This window comes from Spea bombifrons, chromosome 4, assembly GCF_027358695.1.
Source record: "Spea bombifrons isolate aSpeBom1 chromosome 4, aSpeBom1.2.pri, whole genome shotgun sequence".
NCBI classification, from domain to species: Eukaryota; Metazoa; Chordata; class Amphibia; order Anura; family Pelobatidae; genus Spea; species Spea bombifrons.
Genome location: NC_071090.1, coordinates 36,283,767 through 36,307,858, shown reverse-complemented (window position 1 = coordinate 36,307,858; position 24,092 = coordinate 36,283,767). Strand labels below are relative to the sequence as shown.

The following is a 24,092-nucleotide window of genomic DNA, read 5'->3' as shown; positions in this document are numbered from 1 at the left end:
TGTAAAAGCAAGGCAACTGCCTTTAAATTAAGTCTCTTAAATTAAGGCGTTTTTACACCCAAAGACTGGCTATTTTTGAAATTTTCACCATATGTTTAACCATAATATTTTGTTTGTTGCTAGTGTACCCACAAAAATCATATTGTTTTTAAAGGTCATAGAGGGATTTGATGATCATTGGTTACATTTTCATATGTATAGTACATCATTTGTTATGAATATGTGAAAAATAGATAAAAAAATAAATAAAATTCACATTCATAGGTTAGATGCCACTGCTGCATAACCCTCAATTTATGTTCAGTAACATTCCCCTGCAAATACCTCTAGATACATAGGTTTTTTTTTGTTTTGTTTTGTTTTTTTAAATATCTTCAAAAGCTGAAAGGCCCTTTACGTACTACACGTTTTTGTCTAATTATTGTTTGGGCGATAAGTTTTTTCATTACTATATTTCTAGAATGAAGCCTACTGGGGATGCTTGGGTGATTTCTTTTTGATGAGTAGTATAGACCTCTGGGTTCTTTCTTGCATCCAGACTGTACCTCTGATGATATGATCACTGGAGTCTATATGCAATTGATATAATCTGTAATTTAATTTGCCATTACCATTTTGTAACGTGTGATCAGCCAGCACAGGGGTCAGAGGTCTAGCATGGATGGTCCCTCGTGGGTGGGTTTCTACTCCTCTCTTTGTTCCTTCCAGTGAGGCCTACCAGAAGGTGTACCAGCCGGCTGACCACATCGGCCATGTTCCAGGACACCATTTTTACATACCGTATTTGCTTGATAAGATGCCCCCCTAAAATTTGATTAATTTAGAAAAAAAGCCTTAAGATAAAGACTACCCTAAAGGAAAAAAAGTTTTACAGTAAACTTACATGTAAACTATTTTTTTTATACTTAATAAAAACTAGGATTGAGAAAAATACATTTCTTGGTTTTATTTCCTTTTATTTGCGAACCTGCCTCTAGTTATGCACATCTGCCCCCAGGCTTGCTAATGTGATCTACCCAGATGTTTTAAGGACAGCATAGTACATCCTAAAGTGCAGGAAGAAAAAATAGGAACTTTACCCCCGTAACTCACCTGGACCACTAAAACCGTGCAAGAATACACCATTTCAGAGACATTTAGTAGTCTGATGGGCTTGGCAGTTGGAAGGGTAAGTATGCTAATGTACGAGAAGTACACCCTGCTGCAGATTTGCAGCATTCCAAAAATTTCTGTTTTAGCCTCTATCGATAGCCCTCCACAGCAAACATGTTTACGCACGTTGTTTTGCTGCATTAATGGAATTCAGATATAGTTAGTAGTTTCATGCTGCTGAGCGATGCGACTCAAGATTCATACCACAGGGTCGGCGTAAGTCAATGAAATGGGACAATCATGAGCTTCTTTCTAGGCCTACAGGCGAGGTTCAGGACTCCTGCGGAATAACAGAAGTTTTGGCGCAAAGGACTATAACGATCACGTGTGGTGTCCTGCAAGCTGCAGAATCTCAATAAAAAAGGCATGTTTAAGCGATTTACATACTGGTTTAAGGTTTTAAGACCGACAACTCAAATGTTGATGCAAAAATATTTTAATATGTAGAAACATTCCTAATAAATAGGATTCTTATAAATCAGCTTAATAAGACAACTTTTTACAACCCGCATCATAGCTCAGTAACCCGCGTTCAATTTAAATTTGTTGAATGGAACTCCTCACTTGTGCGGAGTGAGGCCCTTGTAAAACTGCTCGTGCCTAAGCCCCAGCGATACGGCAAGCCACAGCAGTAATGAGAGCGGCACCTTTGCCAGAGCCATCATCTGATCGGAGGAAGGAGACATCACACTGCGGAGCCAAACTCTTCACGGTCTTGTGTACGACACCTGCAAAGCTGCGGCAAAGAGATACCATATTAATATCACTGGCATACAATAAAAACTGCCATTCTCTAGAATACTGAAAATCAGCATTTTAACACTAATATATGCCCTCCACTAGTTTAAAACTTACCATTTTCTGGGAGGTTATGTAAAAGTAAAAGCTTTGCTAAAAACCGGTTGAAGTAGTAACCTTCTGTTGACGGCTACAGCGATTACTCTTTTCCCTCTTTGCCCCAGAACTGCCCTTAAGGAACTGCTACAGATAATTCAGTGTTTGAAACATGTCCAGATTTAGTAATCTGACAATTTCTCTTTTTCTTGATATTTGTTTTTAATATTTCTTATTATGTTGCGCAGGTCTTATTTTGTTAATGCCCTAGAAGAGTTTTAAATCTGTGAACCAGTATGCAGTTCACACTTCAGCCGGTGTCAGGTTTTTTTTTTTTTGGACTATCAAATTCTAAGCATGCGTCCAAAGTTAGAGAACATAAGGATAAAGAGCCGCCTCTCAAATGCCATGTTACCCAGTGGAGTACTAGGAAGCTGAAGACCACTTGACAATCTCGCTGTTCTGTTCCAAGTCTAACAAAGTGGTTGTCAGCTACATTCCTTTGTAAAAAAAAATATTGTCAGACAGATCTGTTACTGCCTGGTCAAAAAATCCATTTTTTAATAAAATTGTGTTGATTCATTATATATATATATATATATATATATATATATATATATATATATATACATACATATACACATACATACATACACACACTATTTTTATATGTACATGTGTACACACAAACACGTAATTAATATAAAATGCTTCTCTTATACAGTACATATTATGCAATACAAAATACTTACTTCTAACAAAAGAAATATAGAACAGCCTAAAGTATAGTGGCATTTTTTCCACAACATATAATGTTGTATATAGACACAGTGATTAGTAGCAGTGATAATCTACCAATGCAGATCAGGAGTGTGGATTTTGCATGTTTTACTGAAATTTATCAAGTGGGGAAGCTAAAATTCTCATGGTTCCAGTAAAGTTTAGGGGATGTGGTTACAGAGACTTAAACTTCTAAATATATTTTCAACTGTCTTTATACATATGTTGTGAGTTTTATGACTTCAGAACACTGATTCACTTATTCTACAAATATTCTCTAGAAAAGAAGAAACGGGGGGGGGGGGAGTTACACTGTCCCATATGGCTGTACTTTTCTTCAGGAGATATTATGGCAAGCTGTGGAGAGGGACTTGTTGGGTGACAACAATATTATATAATGAAAGTCAGTTTTATTGTTATTCCTAATTATTCCCCTAAGGGAGACAATATATTAAACTTACTGGGGATGTAGCTTGTATAGTGTGCCATCCACTCCTACAGTAACTTTCAGACTGTCCGCGCCCCGATTTTCTCTGATCTTCTCCACCACAGCAGCGATGCCTGCAGCACACAGCTGCGCTGCTCTTCTTGACACAATCGTACACACTTCCTTCACCAAGACGGTGTCATCACACGTACTGCGCAAGCCTAGGTCACTCAAGATCGACCTAACTTGGACCAGGCCCAACGTATCACTGTAGAGGTTGAACAAGTAATGAGCAACTGAATTCCCAGCTGGGTTCAAACTGTATACACAGACAACCACTTTGTGCACAAAAGGTCCACTGGCACAAAAGGTAACACTGAAGAACCAGCTTTAGTAAAGGGCTTAGGAGCCACATGGACAACTTCTTATTTTACATAAAAAGAGCAAACACCCCCCACCCCACCCCCGACACACAGCTACAGGAGAAAAATAGACTTGCCTCTCAATGAGTGAAAGAAACTTGGTTGGGAAGATGTCTCTTGTCTGTAACCTCTCTGAAATTTTGCCACCGAATAAGATTCCTGATTCAGTGAGGACAATGAGAATCTGGCGCACAATTTCTCCAAGATACATTCCACTGATCATTTTCTCATATCTGGAATGGAGGTGGTACATGTAAAGGATTAGTCTTTATTCAATAACAAAAGCAACATTCATCATCTTTTACAGGGCAAGTTCAAGTTTCCCCATCATGGTTAAAAAGCGAATGCCTTATGTCATTCAAGGAACACAACTCAGTTTTCCAAAAAATTGGAGACCTGAATTTTTATTTCCAGACGAATGTGGAGAACAACTTGGCACAAAGTGTGATAACTAGCTATATATCCCATTGCACTTAAATGTTCTTTCAGAATGCTTTGGTTCCTCCACATTGCCGTAGTAATGATACAGTATGAGCAGAGAATGTCTTCAATATATAACCCACTGGCATATCTGATACTTCACTAAAACAATTAGAGGTGAAACTCATTTTGAATAATCTCGAATGACAGCTACATGATTTAAAGTAATGGCCGCTACGTGTAAATCTAGTTATAACTGCACCAATCATTAGAATAATGAAAATACAATAAGCCAATTCCCTGAACGTAGCTGGCAGTAATGGCCCACCCTCAGGACAAATGTTTGGCACGGCATCCTGACTTGTTCTAATATACTATGTGCAGGTTATCTGCTGAAGACAAGTCTTCTCGCAACCGTTATACATATGCAAGAAATCCCCAATGTGTATGTCACCTGAGACCATGCAGTCCCTAGGAAGATACAACACACAAAGGCTCAGTAACGCACACGGCTAAAGAATGTTAAGCACTCGGGATGGGAGTGCTCAGTTAAAAGGTGGCACTCCACCTGAATTTAACACTATTAGAAACATAATTCTTATGTTGCTAAATGCCAAACCGTTTTTTTTCTACTTTGCGTGAAATCATTTTTTTCTTTTTTTCCAGAGAATGCTTGCCAATGGTCACAGACAGCTGTTTCCATGGAAACGGAAAAAGCTACCTTAAAAATGCGTGTTATGCGATTAATCAATTGAAGATTTAAAACTGGCTAATGTTTGTTTGATTAAACATATGAAAGAGGACCAATTACAGAAAACCAAAAGGTTTTAACAGTTTCCAACAAAATGTAATTGGTTCTTGGCCCAGGAGCCATACAACCCTACCTTTGTTTTCCAGGGTTGATGGAGAACTGATCAACATCACGATCAAAGCTTGTGGTGACATCATCAAGGCAATCATTATCTCCAAAGGCCCCCCATTCCATATTAACACACATTTTTCCGTCTCTCCCTTCCAATACCTCCACATTCTTCATCTCTTCCATGTAACAAGCATTGGTTCCTGTGCCTACAAATGAAAAACTATGCTTCAGTTCACAAGCGGACAGGCTAAGATTTTACTCTATTACTCCCATCAAGTAGAACAAAGCATCCATAATTAGCTTTTTCCGTTTTTACCGCTGGTATTTTTGGCAGTGGCAAGTGGCAAGGGTGGTTGAGGGTGAATCGGTTGGATAACTACTTATGATCTATTATGCATGATAGCAATCAGCTCTTAAGTAAAGAGCTTGTCCACGGATTAAGGTTATGGTTTTATGGCCCGTCCGCTAGCTAGGACCTTACCTACAATAAGCCCAACCTCACAGGCCGAATCATCATATCCACAGGACATCATTGTCCCTACTGTGTCGTTCACCAAGGCAACAACAAATAGATCATAGTTCTGAAAAAAATAAACACATAATGGTTAAGAAAAAATAATGGACCAGCACACATAAGTACTAATGGGGGGGGGGGGATAAAACAATACATACTTTTTTCCGGATGGCAGCCTCTCTAAGAAGTCTGACCACATCTTCTCCTACACACCCAGATGCACTGAAGCCCTTAGTCCAGGTAATCAGGATGCCCTGTATTACAAAAAAAAATAATAAAAATACTGTATTTGCTCAATTATAAGACAACCCCGATTATAAAAGACGACCCCCCCCCAAATTTTAATATTAATAAAAAAATAATTAAAAAAAAAGGCCTGAATATAAGACTACCTTATAAGAAAAAAAGTTTTACTAGTAAATATTAATTCACATGTAAACAATTCTTCATATTTAATAAAAACAATGATTGGAAAAAATGTAATTTTTGTTTTTATTTCCTTATAGTTGCCAACCTGCCCCAGATGTTTACCGGCTGCCAGAGAGAAGGATCCAGGTCTCCTGCAGCGCTGTGGGGGATCCTCCTCTCTGGAAGCCGGGGGACGTCTGCACAATGTGCATTGACAACCTCCGGTGCTCCGTCATAGAAGTTCTGGCAGAAGTGCTGGCAGCAGCGGGGGCAGCCAGAGAGGAGGATCCAGGTCCCCTGCAGCACTCTATTTGAGGTCTGATTATAAGACGAGGGGTATTTTTCAGAGCATTTGCCACAAAGTATTTACAGAGTGACACATCAAGAGTTCTTTACCTGGTCAAGGCTGGTCTGTTTACAGGGAAATGAGAAGGTGAAGCCAAGAGGCAGTCTTCTCCCGCAGAGATTATTCTCTTTTTGGAACTCTGAGATGCAGTCCACTATATGATCAAACAACTTGAAAAGCAAGAAGACAGTCACAGTAAGAATGGTTTCATATGCACTTGTATCTCAATTTCATTTCAAAATGGTTTATATAAAAAAAAAAAAAAAAACCTAAAAACAATTTAGACAGGGAAAGTAGAACATTTTTATACCAGGCGAGTTGCTTCAATATAAAAACAGATGAATCTGAGACAATGGTCTAATGAGCCCTGTGGATATGGATGGCAGAGTCATATACAGGAGAGACACAGATTTCTCATAAAAAACTATTTTTGTTTCCTACAAAATAGTGGTAATACAGATTGCGTTCATTTTAAGCATTATTTTTTGTTAAACATGGGGCTCCAGTAAATCTTTTACTTAGGGCCACCTAACAAAAACTCCAGAGCTGTCCTTGGTTTATCGATCACAGCATCTGTCTGAATCTATAAAGCATTAGAGAACATAAAGTATAGATTCTACAATAAACATGTGATCTTCATAAAACCAGTGGTTTGTTATATAGTACAAATACTTTTCAAGTAATAGTCGTTATTTACAAGGTCCACAAAAGCTCATTTGAGGTTGTATTTTTCAGCAACTCTGCAATAATACACAATGATGCGGCAATGACGGTTTAGGACCAGACACATGTAACTATAAACAACGAGCCCTCGACAGTTTACTACATTAGGAGAGTGCACACATACCTCCTCGCCTGTTCCTTGTATTACTTCCTGAGACAAAGAGAAGGTCTTGCTCACAATTTGCACACCTCCCTCTTCTTTTCTTCCAATGTGTACAAACAAAACGCGGAAATTTGTCCCACCAAGGTCCAACGCCAAGAAATCTCCACGTTCTGCAAGGACAAACAGGCCAGACTTACACTATGAAAGAAGGTCTTAATTTTTTATATTACTACTACCACTACTACATTAACATACCTGTCCCATCAGGAGTAGCTCTCACATACGTGGGAAGCATCTTCACAGTAGCACTTGGCTGGGTCTCTTTCCGTAGTCCGATCTCCATTTCCGTACGCATCATGCTTTGAACTTCTTTCAACCTCTCCTGGCACAACTTAAAAGGGTTAAGAACTTCATCGATATGATGCCGCTGAGCAGCGAGACGCTGAGCCACTGCTGTGACTATAGCAGTGCCCTTCCCGCTTCCATCCTCCGATAAGAGGAACTTAACATCACATGCAGGAGCTAACGTCTGCAATGTCAAACGGAGACGCTCGCTAAACCTAAAAAAATAAATAAATAAATAAAAAGCTTTCAAGGGAAAGCCTTTCAGGCAATGACTGGCAATAAATATGGAATGATAAAGACTCCCAGCTTCTTTTGGACCAACATTGCTATATCCATTTTTCTTATTAAGATGTGACTTGAGTTTCTAGACTCTCCAGACTAAAATAAAATTTTCAAACCACACATATTCAACTAAATAATGTACCTCAAGCCAGTGATCAGTAAAAACAGCTGCCAAATAAATGTCATCTGTTGCAACATACACATTTTACAAAATTTTTAGTTTCTCCACTTGGTAACGTACCAGACAACAGGACATTAATGACAAAAAAGCCGCCCCCGGCACGCAGTTGAACCAGCCTAAAGGGTTCCGTGCATCAGAGTGTATATGTGAATATGTGGCATCACTTAAAAGAAGCGACTGTACCACTGGAAGGTCCACAATCAGCTAGCCTGCTTCAGAACCAGCCTTAACCCTGCCTCTAAAGTTACTACAAGGAACCCAATTAGAACAGTCACTCTCACTGTGCCAGACACAGACACACTGTGTGATTTTGTACCACCACAGCATTAATACCCTTCCTCACATCAGCATTTGTTGAATACAAGCATCTTATTTTTATGTAAACCAATACAACATTAAGCGCAGAGCACAGACCAAGCTAGAAAAGCTTACTTTGGGTGCATCTTGTACACTGATCCATCCACTCCAACGGTGACTTGGTCTTGAGTATTTTGACGGTTACGTTGTATGCGGGAGGCCACTGCAGCAAGTGCGGCAGCACAAAGGCTGGCAGACCTTGTTGAGACGGCACTGCAAACACACTGCACTTTCAAGCAGTCCTGGTCACTTGGGCTAAGCCCCAGCAAAGTCAAGATGTTCCGTGCAGCCTCCAAACCGGTGTGGTCACTGTGCAAGGAGACGTACAAGGGCAATTAGCACTGAATTAAAGAAGCTTCACAGAGTTAACAATGGCAAGAATAAATAGGATGAACACTCACTCTTCAATTTCCGAAACATGTTTTGTCTTAATACTCCCCTTGGAGAGCAGGTCTGATGTTATGACACCATCAAATAGAAGTCCTTGTCTGGCCAGCTTCACAAGCACGATCCGTACAACCTCTCCCATATACATTCCACTCACCATTTTATCAAAACTGTATGGAGAGAGAAATGTGAAAAAGGTATATTTATTTAACTTGCTAAAATTTGTTTTGTTGATAAAATACATTGGGCTGATATAATGTGCTCATTCACAACAGATCCATGGCCCACTTAACGGATGTGAAAAAAGGCCACCAGCATCAATTACCAGCAACTTAAAGTTATTTTTTTCCCTCCCATAACCCAAATATTCTATCCAAGGCATGCAAGCACAACAGGTACATCTAGGGCTGCATAAAAAATAATGTTGATATGATTTATTGAAATGATTGCAAGGAAAGGTTAATCAATGTTGTCATGTTAAATATTAAATATTTAATATTTTCCTTACCCCCGAATAATTAAGCTGATCTAACAATCGATTCAGTCGATTAACTACAAGGTTGCAGTCACAGCTAGGGGGTCCGGGGACGACCCCTGAAGCCACTTCCGGTCTCCTTGTGCCGTTTCAAAACTGTTCAGAAAAGGCTCACAAGTGAATGTCTATGTATAAGTGTGTGAGGATTGATGTGTAAGTGGCGTGAGAGAGTGTGTTAGCGTGTGTAAATTTGTGTGTTTACATACGTGTGCCATAATGTATGATGGGGGGGGTCAAGGGGCAAAGATGATGACACAGATAAGCAGTTTGGGGGGCACCGACAAGCTGGAGTAAAGAAGGCACAGGCAGGCTGTTTGGGAGCATTGATAAGCTGTTGGGGCAAAGGTGGCACATATTGCTTGGTGAGCTCTCCCCCACATGGGTCCCAGGGGTGCATACTGCTTGCCATGGTCGTGCTTGGGACTTTACAATCACAAGCAGATTCTCTGTTCAGCCTGCCACTTAAGCGGTGTCACTGTTTCATTTTACTGTTGCCACCTGCTCGTTCTCCTGTATTGCTGGCTGTACACACCTGTAGCCATTCTGCTGACCTGTACCTGTCACCTGTTAAGTAAGCTAGTTAAATCTTTTCCTGGCATGTACGCCTTGCCTGTTGAGCTTGCCACGTGGGTTGTTCTGGTATTTATTTTATGCCCGTTTACACAAATACAAAACTATGCACCTGCCCATAAATCTGACTACAGTTATGGCTTATCATTCTGTACTGTGCCTCTGGACCGGTCTCTGTGCCTCCTCACACTGCGATTTGTGGCCACTAAGGTTAATCCTACTACTGGTTTGTTTACAAGGGTGTACATTTTCTGCAACTGGACTCCACAGTTAGTTAGTGTCCCTTTGTGGGTTCCTGAGAAGCTACCATAAGCTGCTGGTTCCATGCACGGATTCTTACTAAAAGCCAGTGACTCGGGAGCAGGCAGCACAGGTGTGAAATAAAACGTTACAAAATATTAACCCGCAGGTTTTGGCAGCTTAAAACAGGCTGATTCTGGATTGGGGGGGCAACATATAAAAGCAGGCCTCTGTTACCTTTGCTTCCCAGGAGCGAAGGATTCGGTATCCACCTGCCGATCAAAATCTGTCTGAATGTGACTTAGTCTACCATCGTCTCCAAGGGCACCCCACTCTGTGTTGATGCACATTTTTCCTTCGTCCCCTTCCACAGACTCAACATTTCCCATCTCCTCCATGTAACAGACGTTGGTACCAGTTCCTACAAGAGTTTAAAATGAAAAATAAAAAAGTGGTTGTTGAGGGTTAGCTGTCCTGGGAGTTTGGATGCATTTTTTTTTAGTTTTTGTATAGCTTAAAACCAAAAAAAGCAATTTACTCTGTACCATAGGGAAACCTGTATTTATTTTCCTTAGCTTAAGTGGCACAATTCACAGATAACTGGTTTGGGGCAAACCGTACACACCTTTATATAATATTAGAGTAAAATGTGAAGTTGTTCTCTTTAGAGGTGGTGAGGGCAGTTAGCAAGGAATAGCCACCCTCACAGCAGTAATTCATTTATTAAAACTTAAATAGTTGGCGAAGCAGCAAATCAATATGTCACCATGTAGCAGCAATTCCTTTACTGGTAAAAATCAGGCCGCCTTCTTTAAAAAAGCGACAGTCTAATGCCCCAGTCAACCTTACTATAGAAGAATGCATGTGTTAAAGTACTCAGAGTACTTAGTTTATAGGAATTCTTCCAAACACCACAAAAATACCATGTACCAGACTAAAATAGCAGCCATTCTTCTATGATCAGTGGCAACCAATTGGAGTAGCCCTGTCACTGATTACATTTAAGCAGTCAATCAGTGGCAGGAAAGTGCTCCCATTGAAATCAACGGGAAGACTTTTCACGTGTGCTGTGTATGGAAGGGAGTACACTCGGCTGAATACATCTCATGTAGGGCATATAGCTGGGGTGGGGAAAGGGGCAAATGCATTTGACATTAATGTCTGTAGTGTCTCTTTAACAAAGTCTTGCATGTGAAGTTAAACATGCAAGCCTTCTGTTGGCAGGGGGAAGAACGAGATATATGGTTGCCAGCCTGGGTCTGCTTTGCTAATCATATATTACATACCTGGTGGCACTAATGGGGATATGCATCTCTTTATACCCACCTACTATAAGGCCAACTTCACAGCTGTGGTCTTCGAACCCACAGCTCATCATCGTCCCTACTGTATCATTAACAACAGCAATTACATCAACATTATAATCCTAAAAGGAAAAGTAACAAAACATTGATTAAGAGACAAACAAACATTCAAAATAGATCCAGTCAATGAGCAGAAATCTGTATGCGTCAACCAGATGATAGTTACAATAGGAACGAATAGCAAAGCAGTAGACAATCACGTTAGGCAACCATTTTTATGTATTTACCAATTCCTCCTCCAAGGAGGACGTCCCTGACACCTTCTGGACTCTCCTTTCATTATAGAAATAAAAAAAAAAAAAAAAAAAAAAAAAAAAAACTAGAGTAAGGACGGTCAAAGAGGTGCAGCAGCAGAGCCAGGCCTGGCAGGCAGATGATAGGAACATGCAGGCTCGTGGAGCAGGACTGGATTTCCCCCAATATTATATATTATATTGTCACCAATATGATAGATATACTAGAAAGTTTAAAAATGAGCTTGTCCACAAATTACAGGTTTGGCTAGTATCTTAAATGGCCAACTGTGTTAATCAAATAAACTCTACTCATGAACAGGGGAAAAGTGTCTGCGACAGCCCCTGTAATACACTACAGTAGTAGTCTCCAATCAACCCCACAACAGTACATTTTCTGCACTAAAATAAACTATTAATTAACTTGCGGTACGGTAGGTGAGCAATGAGCATTATCTCACACTCCAACTCCCATCAGTCTGTAACTGCTGCTACTGACAAGTTACACTTATAGATCTAATGTTTGTTCCTTTTCGGAACTTTTGCAGTTCATTTTGTCAGTTTCGCCAGAGATCGCCCTCGTTCTTGTTGAGTCTTACGCGTGAAACAGCCAATTTTCGTTCAAAATAAAGTTTGGCTGAAAACAAAAACACGAGTCTACAAAGCAGTATCTGCTTTTTGGACCGCAAGACATTTCAAGACAGAATGGATGGAGTCAAATATTAATTCATTATCTGATGGTCTGATTACCAGTTTTCTGTTTGGTAACCACTGCAACAGAAAAGTCAGTTTCATGTGACTAGGAGTCCAAATAAATAAGTTCTCTGCACACATGAAGTTGGACACTCACCCCTTGTCTGCGAATGGCATCCTGTAGCAGATGTGCTACATCCTCCCCCTCTACTCCGGTGCAGTGAAATCCTTTCGTCCACGAGATCAGAACACTCTGAGAGAAGGACATTCAACTCAATGACAATGGCACCAGGAGATGCATTTATGGAACACCCCTTATGCAGGAAAGCCTAACACTAATGTGTTTCATCTGTCATCTCTGCATTTTACTTCTTATTATATAGGCATTTTCCATCTACTCATACCCATGCACACCCAGACATAAGTTTCCGACATAAGTTATGTCAGTTGTAGATACATACGCAAGCAATGAAAATATCCATCGGGGAGAGGTCTCACCTTATCCAAGCGACTCTGCACACATGGAAAAGAGAACGTGAAGCCAAGAGGCAAGACTTTTTTATTGAGGTTGCTTTGGTGGAGAAAACGACCAAGGCATTCAGCAACATGGTCGAATAGCTGTAGAGACATTGCATCCAATAAATAATAAAGTATATTCAACATTCAGATAAAGAAAAAAAAAAACTACATATAGACACAACGGTCTAGCAGAATAATTACACTAGACTAAGCTAGTTGGCTGTTTTCAGACAGATTAATATATTTTATTTTCTATAGTGTTTACCTCTTTGCACAGAGAGTTTCCAAAGTCAAATTATATAAATTTTAAAAAATATATATATTAATAAATGTGGTTGATGATGACTTTCACCAAAATGTGTACGTGTTCAGAATCAATTGCAGTCGGACTGTACTCCTGGCTTTTTGGTATTAAATTCAAGTTTTTGAGACTTAAGCGTTTGTGGAATGAACTGCTTAGATTGCAGCCAACTGAACAGACCCAGCCTACATCTAACAACGCAGTCTAAAAACCAAACAAGGCAAATCAGGAATGCTAAGCAAACAGTAACCATTGTTAGCGTGTTTGACTACAGTTCACATGAAAAGTATGAGCTTGGTGTGTTTTTTGTTAGCAAATGCCAGCATTTACCTGTTGACCTGTGCCAAGCATGATATCTTCAGGTATGGCATATACTTCACTGTCCATTTCCACTCTTCGAGATCCGTCCAGCTTCACTTCAATGATTCGGAACTTGGCCCCACCAAGGTCCAAAACCAAGAAGTGACCTTTTTCTGCAGAGGAACCAGGAAGAATCATGAAACTAGGTTAAAAAAAAAAAAAGTTTGTATACATTTTAGACATTTTAATACCAGTCTAATGTAGACACCAGCATCCAAATGAACACTTTATTAACCATAGAACACAGCAAGCTTTACAGAACAGTTCATCAATTCACAGAGAGAACAACCTAAGAGCAACTGTTCAGGAGGATATGATACACCTGACATCAAAGCTGTTAACACCCTGGTTTTATTGTTCAGCAAGGAAAGGAGAAAATGTTGATGTTGTAGCATCTTAGAGGACTGCTCAGGAAACTAATGTAAGTCGCTAGCTACTAGTAGGAATCTAATGAAGTCCTACTGAACCAATCTAAAATGCACTTAAAATTATTGTCAAGGTAGTACCATTTTGCCTTTAAACCTCCCCCCTCTGGGGAGGGACAGGGGCACTCTGATGCTTCCGTTTCAAATGTTCATTACACAGAGATGATTCAACATGTGTGTTACCATATTAACTAGTTACATAGAGCACTACATACCAGGGGCGTAACAATCATGGTCACAGGGGTCGCATTTGCGACTGTGCCCACCACTCGAGGGTCCCTTATCCCACTTGTCTACCCATTTGGGTGCAAGTGATACTAGCCATCCAAGACACTCATTCATGGAAGTGGGAATACACTGGGGTTATGTGACCACAGGAATGTAAGGGGGTAAAGATGACAGAATGGGGGTGTGAGAGAATTGTGAGGGAGAGAATGAGAGAGTTGCTAAGGGAGTAAGAGACAGAGTGAGAGAGTGGCAAGCTGTTTGGGGGGCAAAGTTAGCAGAGACAAGCTGTTTGGGGACAAAGATGGCACAGAGAAGCAGTTTAGGGGCAAAGCTGTCCCTGTGGGACATGTTGCTTTGTGAAGTAGGGGGGGCAGAGCAGTTTTCACATCAGGGCCCTGTGGTTTCTAGTTTTGCCCCTGCTGCATACAATATGAGTATTGGCTCAGAGGATCCAAGAAGCCAGCAATAGTTTTAACATGAAATTTGCCATATTCTGCATCCCCCTGAAGGAAGCAGAGAAAAGGTAGCGGAATTCTGGGGGAAAAAAATTCAAGTGTATAATAATTAACAGCTGCTTCTAAGTACACAACAGACATTCATACAAATCAGACGCACGAGGTCTAACCTATAATTTGCAGGGGAGTTAATTTCCTCCTGTTATTATTTTCTCACAGCGGAATTAGGGAAACGTATATTCCCTACCACTCTAGGCCAGTTCGTTCATATGAAGCATCCTCCGCGCGTAGACTAGGTGTGGGTATATTAAGCCACAAAGGAAACATTATGCTAAATAGTTTAATGTCATACAGTACTGAAAAGCTACCAGACTTAAAAACAGACAAAAAAATGTGGTCACAGGATTAAAATAATAATGTATGACCGATACCGTACCAGTCCACATTCGTTTAGTGTTTACAGATTTCTGGCTATTCGCGCAATTGCCATAGGAAAATAGAAAGAAAAAAAAAATCTTGATTAATTGGAACAAAACAAAAATGTATTTGGCTTTGCCATGTGCGATTATCTATGCACATATGCAGTGCTGATAAAGCAGGCATCTGCTCATGGAGAGAACAGAAGTACTTCTCTAACAGAACAACGGATTGTGGATTTCAAATGAAAAAGTGAGACCGTGTGTATGTGTGGTATAACTCCCATTCTAAAAGGTCGTGGTGTTTATAAGACTAACAAGAGCTTCAGGAGTGTTTTTCAATGGAATCAATTGGGTGTATTCACAATAGACAGACATGGCAGGATAGCTTGCAGGAGTGTTGTGGTTCCATCCACCTCAATTTACTATTCATTATGAAGGGCCAACACTAGTAAGCTTCTCCAGTATGAAGGGCTCAGCTGGCTCTATATAATGCATAGTTCAATACATAAGAACTATCACAGTTTTAACTACACATTACCGAGGGCCATCCAGGCTTCATGCAGCAGAAGCTCAATGGGGTTGGAGCTCCATAGTGTATAGTGAAGTCAAGGAGGTGAAACAAAAACCTTCTTGTCGACTCCACTTTTAGTGGACAGACCTCATTAATACTAGTGCAAACCCAGGACCACAGCATACATATTCAAAGATAAAGAAGGCCCTTTTATAGTGTGCAAGTATGCTGATGGGGAGCATTGGAGAGGAGAGAGTGAGGCTGGATGGATGGAGGCTGGATGCTTGGATGGAGGAGCGAGAGAACAAGGTTTCAGGTCATTACTATGGAGAGCGGGGGTATGGAATTTCCAAAATAAATTATTATTAGCAGCTAATTAAAAGGGTGCATCAGGTGTACATATGCTCATTACAGCAGTTAATTTGAAGAGGTCAGCCACCCCTGATGACAGCACATACAGGTGACAGATGTGGTTACATAACCATTAAGCTAATGATAACACCCCACCCCCATAAAAAAAAAGAAAGAAAATACAGAGCATTACTTCCCAAGTTAAGTGACAAAACATATCCGCACCATTAGATGAAAACGTATTGATTTAAACTGCATCTGGTGTTAAAGTAATTAGTAGCAACGATATATATTATTTATTGCATAACCCTACTGGTAATGATGGACCAGAGGGAAATAAGAGATTTGATAAGTACACAGCTGCATAATTGGTACACAAAACAATGCACAACAATAGCAACTACCTACTACCAAACAATTATGTTAAAACTGCAATTGCTATAAATTGCTAAATCTGTTGATGTATTCTAATCCTGAACCAGATTAAATAAAATGACCACAAGAATGATAGAACAAGCACACTAGAAGATCCGCATTAACCCTTATCAATCCACAGTAATCATATGCAGATTATGTCTTCGTACAGCAATCTTTAAACTTGTCCTTACAAATACACAAGACTTAAAGATATCTGTTCAAAAAGGAGCTCCCCCGAGATAACGGTAAAGACCCCCAGTCATAAAATGAAATGTTTACATACACCTCATGTCAATAACAGCATTAGGCTGTATGTATGTACCTGGATTCCTTATTAGTATATATTATATATATATATATATATATATATATATATATATATATATATATATATATATATATATATATATATATACACACACACACACACACACACACACATATATATATACACACAGCACTATATCGTTAAATCCTTCGTGTTACAGGGGTTTATCACTATAGAGGGGTTTATTCATGAAAAGGAGACGTTGCAGGTGAGTTGCAGTTTCATCTCCTTCACTTCACTACTCATTATAAAAAGGGCCCACACTGGCAGGTACCTCCAGTTAGAAGAGCCCTGCCTAATGTATAGTTTGATACATAAAGAGAATAAAGAAACCTCAGTGCTTTTACTACAAGTTATAAAGGGCTAGCCAAGCTCTCCCTACAGCAGAAACACCCTGGGATTGGAGCTTTAGAACACATAGCAAAGTTAAAGCCACAAATCTCCCTTTAGCGAGCAGACCCCCAAAGGAATCAATAAATGCACCAATACCGGGTAAAACACGATTCATCACACTTACACTGAGACAAAATAAAGCTGCACTAATCAAACACGAGGATCCATTCCTCAATCCTTCTAATCAGCACAGCCCATCCAAATGGCTTATTATCAGTCCCTGGGCAACCAGCACCCTCACCCTGCCTTTTAACCGTTTCCTTCCTCAATCACACTCTAATCACAGTCTAATCCAGTCAAGTTCCACCCAGCCCTACGTTGATACTCACCGGACAGATTTTAACTTTGATTATAATTACCATTTATTTTATTAGAAGCTACTTCTGTAAAACAAGCATATGAACAAACATTTCCCAAACACTTTTACAATCAATACAATCAAAAACACCCTATACTTTCACTTCTTCCTTTTCAATCGCTGTAATTGTTTCAACAACATATTAGTTTAAAGGTAAATTTAATGGCTTATATAAGAAACCTCTTATGTTATAATTGCTTCCCTGTCCTGAATTCACCCTGCATTCTAATGCTGCCACAACCCTCCTCCCCAGGGAACACCTTAATGGGAAGGATTCATCGTGCAAATCTCTTGATGATTAATCGACAGAAGTTCTCATGTACATATGGATGATGTGGATTTTGTGTATGTATATATGTCTGGATAAGTATAACATTGGGGGATTCGTTTAAAGCTGATGCACAGCCATCGTGTGCATTAAAGTGCATTTGATGGCTGGATTGTCCCTTTAATTTTCGGTAAACTGGAAACGGCATTGAACAAGAAAGTACACTACATCATTCCTTTCTGAACATAGCAATAGCTCCAGTGTAAGAATTGTTTCACACTCGTATGCACTAAAATAAGGTCACAGATTTATTCGCTATGACCCTGAAGAATTCTGGAACCGCTTACTAAAAGCCCCCCCATAGTAAAGCACCATGTTAGTGCTGCATGGGTGGGCATAGCCAAGCAGGGGAAAACGATGAAGGCCATGAGGGATGATCTATTTTCCAGAAAAGTACACACTATGAAGCTCTCACAATACTTTCATGCAGTCGATTACACAATGCAGCTAATCAGAAATGACAGGTTTACCAGAAATATGTTGCACAATGTTTCCTTTTCATATTGAGGTAGACTACAATTTCCCCGTAACCCAACACACTTACTGTTGTTTAACACTCCACCCTTTATCTCCGCACAGAGCATACTTCCCAGGGGATTATACGGGACAAAATGACCTGAGAGTAACCCTGAGGTTGTCATTTTGAAGAGCATCCATCGCAGAGTTTTCATTAACGTTCTTTCAAGGCCAACTTTGCAGACTGAACAAACCTAAACGCCAACCACCTGTTGCAATATTATGTATGATCTACTTCAATAACTCTACTAAATGGAGGAAACGCCTTCACTATCTAAAAGGAAAATGCAATGGTTTGGTTGCCCTTGGCCATATGTCAATTCAGCCACGTCTAAAATTAAGTCCAAACACTTCATATTAAGAAGCACCTCTGGGGTCTATTCACAATTTTCCAGGACTTAATATTCAAACGGCTAATCTATTAAATCTGTTTATTTCAGATCCACCCTATCCTCTGTATCTCGGCCACTCTTTCACTTCCGCTAAGTGTGCCGCAGCTATGGAGAACATTCTATGTGACAAATATGTCTCTGGCGTGTTTACGTACCTGTTCCATCTGGGGTTGAGCGTACATAAGTGGGCAGCATTTTAAGTGTAGATGGCTTCTCTGGCTTTTTCATCAGTCCACGTTCCATGTTGTCCAACATTAGGTCTCTCACCTGCTCCAGCTGTGCCTGTGTCAGATGGAACGGCTGCAGGCAGTGCTCCAGCTGTATAGAGCAGAACAGATGTTGAGAAACAGTGTCTAGCTCTACTTTCATCTATTTGTTCATTCAGTTATTGTTTTTGGGTGACATAACCATCAAAAAAGATTAGCATATTCAGAAGAAATAATCTCATCCTATGCAAGCTCTAATATATATATATATGTGTGTGTGTGTGTGTCCAAGTTACATAAGCTTTTTTTTTTTTTATCACTTTTCTCATCCTGTTTTCTAAGCACAAGACATTGGATACTGAAATAAAAGAAAACCAAAGGTACATGGACTGTATTCAGTGGTGGGATTGAGCGCAAACCGCTTCTTAATTACCCTATTATAGGCCGCACTCACCCCCCCTTAAAGTGGTTGTGCAGCCTATAATTGGTTTTAGGCCAGATCCCCCGCGCCGTTGCAGGGGACTTGGATCCTCCTTTCCCTCTGAACTGGGCTGTCACCGAGAAGCAGCGCTGGTGCCGCCCACGAAGGTCACTGAGTCGCGCTGGCCAGCTGAATCAATTCTATTTCGGATCAACGGGACGGCTTCTTAAAATACCACCCCTGTCGATTCAAAATAGAAGTGAGTCAGCCGGCACGCTCAATAACTTTCGTGGGCAGCACCAGCGCTGCTCAATGACCTTTGTGGGCGGTGCCAGCCCCGTTCAGTGAGGAGGATGGGTGGAGCCGCCGGCAGCAGCAGCGGGAATCCAACAGAGTGCACATTGGGGTCTTCGGTCAGGTAAGTTGAAGTAACTGGGGGCATGCTTGGCAGTGGGAGGATGGGAGAAATGGGAGACTGGGGGCAAAGGCAAACTCTGTCCCCAATTTCCTATAGGCATCTTTGTCACTAAATAGCTTCCCATAGTCCCATGTTTAGTGACAAAGATGCCTATGGGGAACTGGGGACAGAGTTAATTAATGGGATTAATTCATGCTAATTAAAAGTATGCACTGGTGCTTTTTAGATGATTGCTTGAGATTTTTTTAATGTGACAAATGCAATTGATAAAACATCAAAGGAGGCATCATAGATTTGTAAAAAAAAATACTTTTTGAAAAAAGGGTGAAAATGGCATATACCAATTTGAGTCAAATTGTTTCTTGCAGTTCTCACCTTGTATTCAAGAAGTAGATTTACAAAAATCTACTCTTTGTTTTATTAATAGCATTTGTCACATAAACAATTCACAATCAATTATCTAAAAAGCACCAGTGCATACTTTTTCCAGACTTCTATTGGACACTTTGATTAACTGCTTTTCATATCTATATATATATTTGCTAAACAGCTTGAAATTGTTCAAAGTGCATTTTTTACAGTAAATTTTACTTATTTATGTGTGACTGCCTGAGTCTCTGTGTGTGAGAGAGACTGCCTGAGTCTCTGTGTGTGAGAGAGACTGCCTGAGTCTCTATGTGTGAGAGAGACTGCCTGAGTCTCTGTGTGTGAGAGAGACTGCCTGAGTCTCTGTGTGTGAGAGAGACTGCCGGAGTCTCTGTGTGTGAGAGAGACTGCCTGAGTCTCTGGGTGCGTGTGTGAGAGAGACTGCCTGAGTCTCTGTGTGTGAGAGAGACTGCCGGAGTCTCTGTGTGTGAGAGAGACTGCCTGAGTCTCTGGGTGCGTGTGTGAGAGAGACTGCCTGAGTCTCTGTGTGCGTGTGTGAGAGAGAGACTGCCTGAGTCTCTGTGTGCATGTTTGAGAGAGACTGCCTGAGTCTCTGTGTGCGTGTGTGAGAAAGAGAGACTGCCTGAGCCTCTGTGTGCGTGAGACTGTCTGAGTCTGTGTGTGTGTGAGAGAGAGAGCGACTGCCTGAGTCTGTATGCATGTGTGAGCGACTGCCTGAGTCTGTGTGTGAGAGAGACTGCCTGAGTCTGTGTGTGTGTGTGTGTGTGTGTGTGTGTGTGTGAGACTGTCTGTGTGTGTGTGAGACGGCCTGTGTGTGTGTGTGTGAGAGACTGCCTGAGTGTGTGTGTATGTGTGAGAGAGACTGCCTGAGTCTGTGTGTGTGAGGTTTTTATTTTTTAGTACGAAATCTCGGAAGTGGTTACTAAAAAAAATGAATCCCACCACTGACTGTATCATACTTTAACTTATAGGTACTACTACATACGCCCCTTTCAATGTAATGATATCTGAGGTGGGCAGGAATGCTAACCAACGATAACATATACCTAAAGTGTTTTAGACTAAAGTGTCTACATATAGCCACGCAGAACTTAAACCACTTAGAAACCACTTGTATTGTTGAGCAACATCAAGGCAGTGAAATACCAGAGTGAGTTATACATGCTGATGACTTCCACCAAGTGGTAAATGTGTGCAGTTTCATGCAGTATTAAGTGTCATGACTCTCTATTGTTTAGCACAAGGCTATAGGAAAATTACTTAATGTTTTAGTATAACATATCAAACCTAATATACACATATACACATAGCAGATACGCAGTTGTCAAACCATTATTTTATACTAAAAGTATTACTGTTGTGAAATAAAGTGCTACAGTTGTTTTAAGTTCTTTTGGGAGTTCCTGTCTCAGAAGTTTTTTTTTTGAGTTCCCAAAAGTTATTTTAAATATAGAATGGATTCTTCAGAAGAAGATTCATCATTGCAGTTTAAAAGCACCAGAATATGATGTCATTGCAAATGAACCGATATATAACCACAAACTTTAATCAAAACGCCCACCCAACGCTTCCTCCAAAAAATCCCCCCAGCCATAGGGAATGGACGCCAAGCTACACGTGTTTGCCGCTCCGTTCTAGCCTCTCACTCCCAAACGCAGATCCTTACCCAGGGGCCAGAATGTCCATCAGCAGCCCCAACTCCATGCAAAGGCAACAAGACAGGTGATTAAAGCTCCTATACATACGTGATAAAAATCTGTTTTGTGGCTGCCGAATGTGATTGCCACATGCATGATTCCTTTTCAGTATAGGGTATCATGGAGATGTCACACATTTTTATAATAATACAATTTAAATTATCTTAAGATTTATAGTTTTATTTCCATTCTACTGTTATAAGGTGTACATATTTTTTCACAGTTAAAGACTACTTAAATAACATTTTACCCTTCTTGTGATCAGTCCAGTCATCATTATCATACTGCTGGGACAACCTTACTGTCATCTGCCACAAAAGCAGACATTGATATCTAACTGCTACAGAAACTGGAAGCAAGTTTGCAAAATGTTTTAAAAGTGATTAACCTTTTCAGTGCCATGTATGGGGTACACGGCGGACACAGTGGACCCCAGGAGCCACCCAAGTATCCAAAAACTGGAAGATGGATATCTACATAATAACTGCATTACAAACATTCTATTTATGCCCTTTACCCCGCAGCACTACATATCACCACTAACATTTTCCCAGACACGGTGACATATGGTAACGTCTTACGCACCTCTTTATCTGCGATACACCATACATCTTCCTTCACTCCCAGATGCGAGTTCGCCATTGCGTGATGTTTCTGGAAAAGCCAAAGATGCAGGATGAGTAGAGAAACAGCAGCAAGATAATAGAAAACAAAGAGATGATAATGGAATAAGAGTTAAAAAAAAACCCAGCAAAATAAACCTGAAAACTAAAAGGGGAAGTGTTGCTAGCGCAGTGAGAAACAGTGTAGAAATATATGATTACGGACTTCCCCATAAAGTCACAGGGTTTATTACTGTTTAGAAGTGTAATACTTTATCGTATAACGGGTCGATGATACATTCTGGGGCATCACACTCTCACAAGGAAGTTAACTTCCCAGCGTCAAAAGTTTTGTCAGGCTGAACAGTTTGTAGACGTGTTACTGGACACGTATTCCATGAAGATGCGACTGCATTAGTAAAGATTCCACAAACAAAAAGAATTAAACAACCAATAACTCCCTGGTGTAAATTGTTTCATTGCGTACTTTTGTGGCAGCTATTCAATACCGAGATGACGCTGCTAATTAATACCTACACCTCTACAATAAACTGTAGGAAATAAGCAATTTTAACAACCTTCCTGTAAATTCTGTAAATTGACATAAACGTACATAAGTATACACTTTCACAATCTTTTTCGCATTTATGATTTCTATGTGCTATTTAATTTTTATGAGCAGCCCCCCTCGGGAGCCACCAGGCACACACATACTACCACCTCCCGGCCACGGTAGCCGGCAAAGTGCGGTAATTGCTTTGTCACGAATTGTGTGCTTGCAGGTCATTAGCATACAAGGGCCCCTACCCCAGATTTCAGGACCCCTAGGCATGTGCCTAGTGTGCCTAATGGATAATCTGCCACTGCAAAGGGTGGCAGCAAAAATACAAAATTACAGTCAAAAACCAAATAATCTTTACCAGAAAGAGAAATTCATTAAGTAACATCAATGTATGAGCTGAAGTATATTCGAGGAAAACAAATGACAGCAGTGATGTACGTACATTGTGTCAATGTTATACATACCTACGATAGGAAACAGTCCCCAGGTACGAACACTGCAGTATGTGCCTCTCTCTCAAACTCTCAGTCTTAACTCTCAAACACACTCCCTCCACACAATGACATTTCTTCCTCCCGTACATTATTATTTACCAACGCCCTCTTCTTGGCACCAGAAAGCAGGAACCATCCCAAAGAGTTAGGCAACTTGTACTGTATTGTTGGTAACTCCTGAGCAAAATTGTAACACATCCTGCAGTACACTAACCGCACAGGAGCTAGACAAGCACACACAGTAATAGCATCCCCCACATGCACACAGGGTCCTGCTCATGGGAAAACACACTCACATCTATCTCTCTGTACCTCATATAGCATATACACACTGTACTGCACTGCATCGGGAATATACAGAATACGCACACACATAGCCATGTTGAAGGGAGATAAGAATTAATACATCAAGTAGCGCATTTGGATTTATACATAGGAACTACCATCCGTTACAAGACTATCAGGATTATGAACACATAATGTGACTTTTTTTTGTTTCTGGGGCCACTATGGCAATACTCGTTTTCTGTGCAACCAGCTACACAAAACAGTGTATTTATAGGGAAACTCTCCCTATTTTGTTATTACAAGTATCACACTAAAAACATAGCACAATCTACCAGAAAAATACCCTGATTGCTTAATATGCTGATTTGAGGTAAAGGAATGACTCAGTGTTAATCACCTAGACTGACATTGTGACTAATGAAAGTCTATGGAGGAGGGGACTTCATTGGCACTGCCGTAACGAATCAGCTCATTTGAGGTATGAAAACCCCTGGAAGAGTGCAAACACTGTATGGCCCTGGAAACTTACTGCCAGGTT

At 40.4% G+C, this 24,092-nt stretch overlaps 1 protein-coding gene across 1 annotated transcript; it reads right to left on the bottom strand.

Moving 5' to 3' along the window:
• Window positions 1–1,572: 1,572 nt before the first annotated feature.
• On the bottom strand, window positions 1,573–23,343 carry HK3 (hexokinase 3). The gene is made up of 19 exons (XM_053464618.1): window positions 23,237–23,343; window positions 22,194–22,262; window positions 18,635–18,797; window positions 13,329–13,471; window positions 12,677–12,796; window positions 12,336–12,431; window positions 11,215–11,314; window positions 10,126–10,309; window positions 8,558–8,713; window positions 8,232–8,465; window positions 7,247–7,551; window positions 7,013–7,161; window positions 6,216–6,335; window positions 5,570–5,665; window positions 5,379–5,478; window positions 4,920–5,103; window positions 3,693–3,848; window positions 3,228–3,461; window positions 1,573–1,888 (listed from the first exon to the last, which is right to left on the bottom strand). Exons 2-19 carry the CDS (start codon window positions 22,248–22,250, stop codon window positions 1,753–1,755), a joined length of 2,733 nt encoding a protein of 910 aa, XP_053320593.1. The 5' UTR covers window positions 22,251–22,262; window positions 23,237–23,343; the 3' UTR covers window positions 1,573–1,752.
• Between the last annotated feature and the right edge of the window lie 749 nt (window positions 23,344–24,092).

Bases quoted from the DNA above. Each gene is read 5' to 3' on its own strand.
- HK3 (XM_053464618.1), bottom strand. From the start codon at position 22,250: ATGGCGAACTCGCATCTGGGAGTGAAGGAAGATGTATGGTGTATCGCA. The intron at 11,315-12,335 runs GTGAGTGTCCAA...TTTTCCTTTTAG, and splicing joins ATGCCATTCGCAGACAAGGG to GATTATAATGTTGATGTAAT. The intron at 10,310-11,214 runs GTGGGTATAAAG...AAACTCTTGTAG, and splicing joins TGAAGTTGGCCTTATAGTAG to GAACTGGTACCAACGTCTGT.